Genomic DNA, 9,386 nt, shown 5'->3' with positions numbered 1-9,386 from the left:
ATGGCTACAAACAGAATGTTGAGAACTCTATTGCACCTAAAAAAAAATATGGTGATGCCAGTAATACCATCCTTCATCCCCCTCAACAACGTTTATAAATATTTTATAATAAACATTAGAATATCTTATCAAAGTTTCAAAGCTAAGAGCAAGGAAAAAAAGAAGAGATGAAACACATAGAAACTACACATACTAAATAAATACATATTGATTATTACATTTCAACTATAAAAATTATTTTCATTCCAGAGTTATACACTTGGCTATCATAAAGAGTCTTCCCAAGAAAATAAATCTTCTGACTTCCAGGGAACTAATTACAATGAAACATAAAATGTGAGCAGAAACTGTGTCCTTGTGTGTATCTGTGTGTGTATTTGTTTGTATGTGTATCTGTATGTGCATATGCACTTGTTTGTTTGTATTTTTGCGTGTGTGAGTTTGTCTATACTTCCTTACTTGTCTGTATCTATTCTTATATGCGCATGTAGTTATTCATCTATGTTTGTGTGTATGCAAATAATACAGCTACCAACTTGTACACATGATTAAACTCATGTAAGAATTCACTTCTTGAAGAAGTTCTGTGTAGTAACTGACTATGGAGATACAGTCCAGGAAAGAACTGTATACCTTCAGCTACAAAAGTAAAACCCATAACTATTACATCATCTTGAAAGTTCAAAATTCCAGTTGTTTAAAAATGTCTGTAGGAATCCTGCACCAAATGTTCACTAAAGACCCTCTTGATTCTGTAATACAAGAAAAAGAAAAATATAATAAGAAAAAATAAGTAATTTTCCGATGATGACAGGCAAAAACAAATATTGTTCATAAAATTCCATATCCACTTTGCTGCTTCCATACTACAGTTACTACTTGCCTTGGGAGAACTGAGAGGTAAGAGCGTCAGAGGTGACTGGCACAGTGTCGAATTTGTCAACAGCAGTGGCATGGGAGCCTTCGGTCGTTCCTCGCTTGCTTCACCCATTGACTTCTCTGTGAGACTTCCATCAACCGCATTTGGTGCTACTGCCTGTGGGAGGTCAGGAGATGCCAAGGGGTCCACTACAAAGGGTTTATCATCAGACGACTGGCTGAAGAGTATGGATGCTGGACGGTACGCTGGAAATGAGTCCTGGAAAATGACATGAGTATTTATACTTAGATCAGCAAAGGAAGGGGGGTGGAGAAAGAGAAAGAGATAGAGATAGAGATAGAGATAGATAAAGAGAGAGAGAGAGAGAGAGAGAGAGAGAGAGAGAGAGAGAGAGAGAGAGAGAGAGAGAGAGAGAGAGAGAGAGAGAGAGAGAGAGAGAGAGAGAGCATAGAGAGAGCAGAGAAGAGAGAGAGCAACGAGAGAGATGAGCAAGAGAGAGAGCAACGATGAGAGAGAGCAGAGAGAGAGAGCAAGAGAGGAGCAAGAGATGAGCAGCAAAGAGAGAGAGCAAGATGAGAGAGAGCAGATGAGAGAGAGGCAGCAGAGTGGAGGAGATGAGCAAGAGAAAGTATACGAAATGAGAGAGGAGAGCAAGGAGAGAGTAGACGCGAGAAGGAGAGGAGTGAATGAGCAGGAGAGAGAGATGAGAGCGAGAGCGAAAGAGAGAGAGACCTTTGGAGAGCAAGAGATCAGAAGAGAAGAGAGGCTAAAAGAGGTGGAAGAGATCGAGTGAGAGGAGGATGCGGCCGCTATAGAGAGGTAGAGAGAGAGATAGAGAGAGTAGCAAGGGGAGATGGAGGTAGATGGGGCTAGCTGAGGAGGAAGAGGAGTCAGAGGAGACGAGGATGCAGAGAGATGATGAGTGGGCGAGCAAGAGAGCACAAGAGAGCAAAGGAGTAGAGCGGAGCAGTGAGAGAGAGAGCAAGAGAGAGAGAGAGAGGGCAAGAGAGATGAAGGAGGCAGACGAGAGAGAGAGTGATGCAAGAGAGAGAGAGGAGAGCAAGAGAGATGATTGAGGAGAGCAAGAAGAGGAGAGACGAAGAGGAGGCGTGCAGGCAGAGAGGAGAGAGAGAGAGGACGGCGAAGAAGATGAGTGAGAAGAGGGAGATGGATGAGCAAGGAGGAAGGAGAGAGAGAGTGATGAGAGGCGAGAGAGAGGAGAGAGGAGAGGTGATGAGGCAAGAGGAAGAAGGTGAGGAGGGGTAGGAGATAGGCGAGAGCAAGATGCGATGGATCGAGAGGATATGAGGCAAGAGGGGAGAGGAGAGAAAGGAGATATCGCAGAGAGAGAGTGAGAGAGATGAGAGAGAGTAGAGGAGGGGATGGAGGAGAGAGAAGTGAGAGTTGAGATGAGAGTGAGAGATGAGAGTTGAGAGAGAGAGAGAGAGAGAGAGAGTAGGTAGAGAGGATGAGAGATAGAGATGGAGAGAGAGAGATGTAGGAGAGAGAGAGAGAGAAGAGAGAGAGAGAGAGAGAGCATGAGAGAGAGAGAGAGCAAAAGAGAGCCAGAGAGAGAGGAAGAGAGAGCAAGAGAGGAGAGAGAGCAGAGAGAGAGAGGCAGAGATGAGAGAGGAGAGAGAGGAGGAGAGAGAGAGAGGAGAGAGAGAGAGCAAGAGAGAGAGAGGAGAGAGCAAGAGAGAGAAGAGCAAGAGAGTAGAGAGAGAGTGAAGAGAGAGAGGAAGAAGAAGAGAGAGAGAGAGAGAGGAGAGAGATGAGAGTAGAGAGGGAGAGGGAGAGGGAGAAGTGAGAGTGAAGAGTGAAGATGAGAGTGAGGAGTGAGAGTGAGAGGATGAGACGAGGAGAGAGAGAGAGAGAGAGAGAGTGAGAATACGAGAGCAGGAGGAGAGAGCAAGAGAGAGAGAGCATGAGAGAGAAGAGCAAGAGAGAGAGAGAGGAGAGCAGAGAGAGAGCAAGAGAGAGCAAGAGAAGAGCAAGAGGAGAGCAAGAGAGAGAGAGAGAGTAGAGAGAAGATGAGAGAGAGAGAGAGGGAGAGAGAGAGGGGGAGAGAGAGAGAGGGGGTGAAGATGAGTGAGAGAGAGAGAGAGAGAGAGTGGAGAGGAGAGAAGAGAGAGAGAGAGAGAGAGAGGAAGAGAGAGAGAGAGAGAGCAAGACGAGAGAGAGCAAGAGAGAGAGCAGAATGAGAGAGATGCCAATGTGAGAGTGAGAGATGAGAGGGCAGTGAAAGTGGATAGAGGGGGAGGGGTGAGGGAGTGAGGGAGTGAAGAGAGAGAGAGAGAGAGAGCAAGACGATGAGAAGGGGAGGAAAGAGAGAGAGAGAGAGAGAGAGAGAGGAGAGAGAGAAGAGAAGAAAAGAGAGAGAGAGAGAGAGAGAGAGATTGAGAGAGAGAGAGAGAGAGAGGGGAGGAGAGGGAGAGGAAAAGAGAGAGAAAAACACAACACACACACACACACGACCACACACACGAGCACACACACAATCGCGCACACACACACACGCACGACACCACACACACACAACAGCAGCACACACGAGCGGCAACATCACACACACGACAACACACCGGACACCACACACACACACACACACACACACACACACACACACACACACACACACACACACACACACACACACACACACACACACACACACACACACACACACACACACCTCTCATATAAAATTTAACAAATAAATTAACAAAAATTAAGGAAAAGAAAACTAATATCATATCAATTATCAATCAAGTCTGACCAACTGACTAATACAATAAAATGAGCAAACAACAAAACAGCTAAACACTACCTTTGGTGCCGGGGGTTCAGGGGGAAGGGCACTCGAGGGCTCAACTGGGACATTATCTGTGGTGGAAATGACTTCTTGCCCGGCATCAACCTCCACGGAAAAGGGGTTGAGGAAAGAGGGGATTGAGAGGGGGAAGACAGATCCCACGGCTGGGGTTGAGGGCAATTCGGGTGATGGGCCTTGGGTGCTAGGGATGCCGTAGGGGAGGGGTCTAGGGTCGTGGACTGTATCTGGTTGTCTTTGTGTTTGTGCATCTGGGGACGGATTTGTCTCACTGCTAATAACCGCTGGCATGTCATAGAAGGGTATGCTTCCCCCTGATTCACTGGGGACCTGATTATCCTCAGACCTTCTTCCTTGGCCTGGTTCTACATCACCACAAGGAGTGTAAAATTTAACATCAGATGTCGTGTGCAGTGCACTACTGGGGTCCTGATCCTCTAAGTAGAGTTCTTGGTTTTCATTATATTGATACACTGGATTTTCTACAGAGTTGTAGCTTGTTATGGGACTCTGTCCTCGTGTGTCACAGGATGGTGGATGTGACGAAAAAGGAGGAGTCACAGCATTTTCAGCAGTATAGCTATTATGACTAACACTTAATGATGGCACTGAGGGTTGATGAAGCATGGGAGAAGCAAAGGGAGTTTCTGCATTTGTCTCTGGCATCTGAATGGCCATGGGTGTAAACACTAATGGATTCTGTGCACTTAGCTCAGGGAGAGAGACTGTGTGCGGGACAGGAGAGGGTGTCAGGTGAGGCAGAGTTGGAGGGATGGGGCTGGAGGCTAAACTCCCACTAGCCAAAGGTGTTGTGGACAGCACCTAAATTTCAACACAAGGGAAAGCAAAAAAAAGTAAAAGTCAATAAAAAAAACAAATATAACATAAGGGCTAATACTCATACAAAATCATATTAAAAATACATATCTCACTTCAAAATTAGCTGCACAATGTGTGAAGGGTAAATAAAGTTGGAATAAAGAAAAAAAAAAATTGGATTCAAGCTTCGTCACCCACGTATCAGACGTAGAACAAAACCTAATAAAAATGAAAATCTAAACTGTACACACGCATACATATAATGAAAAGAGCCACAGTACATATTATCGAACCCTTTTTTCTCTTAGAGCTCAAAGAAAACTACCAACCATTAATTGAAAAAGAAGAGACATAAAACAAGAATTCTAATAATGACCAAAATCAACATTACAAAAGCTTATGCAACAGCACCTGAAATGTAGTGATATACTGTCATAGTGATGTAATTAACCCTCAAGACAAGAAGCATGAATCAAACATACTCCAGGATGTATCCCAGAATGCATGACAAAATGACCATGTAAGTACAAAGAACTGCATCCAAAGATTAAGCAATCAGGAACACTTTAACTTTCCAGATTCTATCATGAGGGCAAGATCTTATCATGAGGGCCTTTGCACCTCTATGGGTTTTGGTCTTGTGCATTCAGTGATGTTTTGTCTGGCTGGCTAGTTTAACACAGCTGGAACAAAGCACATATTGTGAATGTCAAAATTGTTCTAGAAATGACCAAAGGCTACAAGGGGGAAGATAGACAGGACACATTTTCTCTAAAGCTTTCACATTAATTCAAAATCAACTGAACCAACATTACTCCAAAACTACCAAATAGAACAACTATGAACTTGTATGTAAAGCACTTTACTATGCTTATACATTCAATACTTTTTTATCTCCTTACATTTTCTTTTCTTATCAGATTATCAGAAGAACTTTAGGAGGGCAACAAAAATATTAATAAATCAATTTTCAGATCAGACCTTCTCCCCCCCCTTAAAAAATAAGTCTCAAATGTTACTGATTCTGCAAATAACTGACAATGAAAAGACAGCTTTTTCTCTTATTCTACAGTACTGTATGCTACAATCTATAAAGACAGAATCTTGACTAAGTAAATGCGAAAATATGTTCCTAGTACGAAAGAAAAGGCACCTTCAAAAACAAAAGACAATCACACAAACGCACTCGCACTTTCCTCACCCACAAAAATCTCCCTTACCTGAGGAGACAGAGGGGAAGCAGCAGAATGAGTGTCTGTCGCAGGAGGTGAACCATGAGGCGAGACAGGGAGGAGGGTGGGTAAGGGGGGCTGCAGTATGACTCCAGTGGCATAGCTGGTGGGTAAGCTCTCTTGACTCAGGGATAGCCTGTAAACATAGGATATCATTCTGAGTTAGTTTAGGAAAGGAGAACACCTTGCCAGTTTACTATATTTGCCAGACCAAAAGATTTATCTATCTCTAATAGATTTAATTAATCAAAACAATGAATAAAAACTATATATCAATTATCATCATCATCATCACTATAATCATAACAATAATAACAATAATCATAATAATAACAATAACATTAACAATAACAAAATCATAACAAATGTCAAATGTAGCTATACTGTGTGTAATTGTGTTTGCTAGGTTTATGATATACAAACACTCTGAACTTAATCAATTTCCAGCAGTGGTTCCTGAACTTTATTTTTAGTGCTGGCCTCCTATCCTCACATGGTGTTCTCTGTAGCATCCTATTCCTTAACCGTCCATTCTCCATCCCATCAATTTACCTTTACATAAAAGTGCAATTTTACCTGTTCTACAGATTACGGTTGCTCCAAACAAAATAAACAAAAAGTTCATGCCTAAATGATAAATATCTAATTCACCAGTTGTTTAACAATAGTAATATGATTCTGGACTTTAGCTTTTATTTCATTTTGGAATCTTGCAGCTATCATATGTACTGCTCATTGCACACCAGGGTGCTACAGCCCCAGCTGCTATTATTTTATGTCTTCAAATAACACTTCTATTAATTTTATTATTTTTTTATATACAGCTTGCTTTATAACTAAGTTAGTAATATCATTAACAACTTTAGCTGAATATTTGCTTGGTGAATAGTAGATCACCTCAAGTCACTCTATCCACTATTTATAAGCCTTACATCAGAGATCCAGGTGTATCATATGCCCTATATCAGCCAGCCATTAGAGATCCAAGTGTATACTTTTTTTTCCCTTCTAATAAAATCATCCTAAAACCTTGCACATACCAAATTCTGTAAATTTTATATTGTCTTATGAACCAGAGAATGTTTTGTTTTGTTTTATTCTGTAAGTGCATTACAAAATAGTTCACCTTGCAGCTCCCTGTTCTTGCAATGTAGGGGGTACATAAGCTTCTTTGGAAACTGGGCTGGATGACAAGCTGCTACTGGTGTTCTGTGTAGGTTGATCTGAGGTACTGGGGCTAGAGCAGGTGTTAATGGGGTTCCCGTTTGCAATCTCGGTTGGAGCAGTTGTGCTTGTAGCTCCTGCAGCTGGATTTGGCACTGTGGCGTCTGCTGAAGGTGTTTTGGCTGGGACATCTGCCGGGACAACCTCTATCTTGTGGATCTCAGCTGTAAGAGGTGAGAGGGTATGAGAGTAATTCTCACTCCCCTTTCATATTTCTGATGAGTCACTGGGTGTGAAACTATGTCAATATTTTTTCCCCTTTTTTTAAATCTTTAAAAATGCCATATTCTTAGCATCTGTAAAGTAGGTTCCCATATGTTAAACAACACAACTAAAATTAGTAAAAGGAAATAAGCATCTCCATCAGACAATGAAGTAGACATTTTGCTCTGTTTTGTAGGTCATCATTGATTGAAGTCAAATTCACAAGGCTCCTTAAAATTGTTCAAGAGTTAAGATCTATCAAAATATAAAAGATAAAAATCTATTAATAAATTAAGTGACAAGACTATGTACAGAGAGATCATACAATCATATTTCCATAAAATCACATCATACTTCTCACACATACAAAATAAACAAAACAATACACCACCCAAGCACATCCACACCCTAAAACCCAACAATAAGATCCCACGGTTGCATACAAGGGGGGTGGCTCCTGAAGAGATGGTGGCGAAAGTCGGGCAGAAAGGCATCAATGCGGTCCCACGTGATGGTCCAGAGGCGCGTGAATCCATCAGCTGTGTGGAAGACCTGGGTCGTCTCCATTACCAGCAACATGTTCTTCAGTATCTCAGGGATTGCGTCACTCTGTAAGGCAAGGCATTTAACTAGGGAGTGATGAATGAAAGAGAAAAAACACAGAACTGCACAAAAAGAGTAAACAATGACAACAATAATGATGATGATAATAATAATAATAATAATAATAATAATAATAATAGTAATAATAATCATCATAATAATGATTATGATAAAAGAAATAATAATAATAATAATAATAATAACAACAGTAATAATCATAATAATAAATATAAAAAAGACATAACAATAATTATAATCATCATAATCTCAATAACTAATAAATACAAAAATAATAACAATTATAATAAAATAACAATAATAATAATAATAGTAATAATAATAATAATAACAATATCAATAATAATAACAATAATAATAATAATAATAATAATAATAATAATAATAATAATAATAATAATAATAATAATAATAATAATAATAATAATAATAATAATAATAATAATAATAATAATAATAATAATAATAATAATAATAATAATAATAATAATAATAATAATAATAATAATAATAATAATAATAATAATAATAATAATAATAATAATAATAATAATAATAATAATAATAATAATAATAATAATAATAATAATAATAATAATAATAATAATAATAATAATAATAATAATAATAATAATAATAATAATAATAATAATAATAATAATAATAATAATAATAATAATAATAATAATAATAATAATAATAATAATAATAATAATAATAATAATAATAATAATAATAATAATAATAATAATAATAATAATAATAATAATAATAATAATAATAATAATAATAATAATAATAATAATAATAATAATAATAATAATAATAATAATAATAATAATAATAATAATAATAATAATAATAATAATAATAATAATAATAATAATAATAATAATAATAATAATAATAATAATAATAATAATAATAATAATAATAATAATAATAATAATAATAATAATAATAATAATAATAATAATAATAATAATAATAATAATAATAATAATAATAATAATAATAATAATAATAATAATAATAATAATAATAATAATAATAATAATAATAATAATAATAATAATAATAATAATAATAATAATAATAATAATAATAATAATAATAATAATAATAATAATAATAATAATAATAATAATAATAATAATAATAATAATAATAATAATAATAATAATAATAATAATAATAATAATAATAATAATAATAATAATAATAATAATAATAATAATAATAATAATAATAATAATAATAACAAAAATAATAATAATAATAATAATAATAATAATAATAAAGAAATAATAATAATAATAATAATTATAATAATAATAATAATAATAATTTAAAAAGGTTTCTGTGGAGTTTACCCATCCTCCTGCTCACCCGTCTGGCTGCAGAGTGAGACCTGACAATTGCAAGCCACTCACATGCTTCAACTTGGGAAAAAAAATGCAAACTGGCAACTTGATGCAACACAGCAATGCATATTCTATTACCAGCTAAAACTTGACATTGTTTGGACAAAACCTTTCACTCTGTTAAACATTTAATGTAAAGTACCACAACATTT

The 9,386-nt window shown here is 36.7% G+C and overlaps 1 protein-coding gene across 1 annotated transcript in view; it reads right to left on the bottom strand.

The window, feature by feature from the left end:
* Window positions 1-584: 584 nt before the first annotated feature.
* Window positions 585-9,386, bottom strand: part of garz (Sec7 domain-containing protein garz) — a 22,797-nt gene continuing 13,995 nt past the window's right edge. Inside the window, exons 11-17 of the mRNA XM_086552397.1 lie at window positions 9,200-9,221; window positions 7,633-7,854; window positions 6,888-7,149; window positions 5,750-5,897; window positions 3,708-4,532; window positions 884-1,138; window positions 585-752 (exon numbers count right to left, since the gene is read on the bottom strand). Coding sequence (XP_086408523.1) covers window positions 735-752; window positions 884-1,138; window positions 3,708-4,532; window positions 5,750-5,897; window positions 6,888-7,149; window positions 7,633-7,854; window positions 9,200-9,221 — 1,752 coding nt within the window. The 3' untranslated portion in view covers window positions 585-734. The remainder of the gene's footprint in view (window positions 753-883; window positions 1,139-3,707; window positions 4,533-5,749; window positions 5,898-6,887; window positions 7,150-7,632; window positions 7,855-9,199; window positions 9,222-9,386) is intronic.

This window comes from Penaeus japonicus, unplaced genomic scaffold (genome assembly GCF_977035675.1).
Source record: "Penaeus japonicus unplaced genomic scaffold, GWHDUDI00000001_assembly GWHDUDI00000026, whole genome shotgun sequence".
In the NCBI taxonomy this organism is placed as follows: Eukaryota; Metazoa; Arthropoda; class Malacostraca; order Decapoda; family Penaeidae; genus Penaeus; species Penaeus japonicus.
This window is presented reverse-complemented; position numbering and strand designations above follow the sequence as displayed.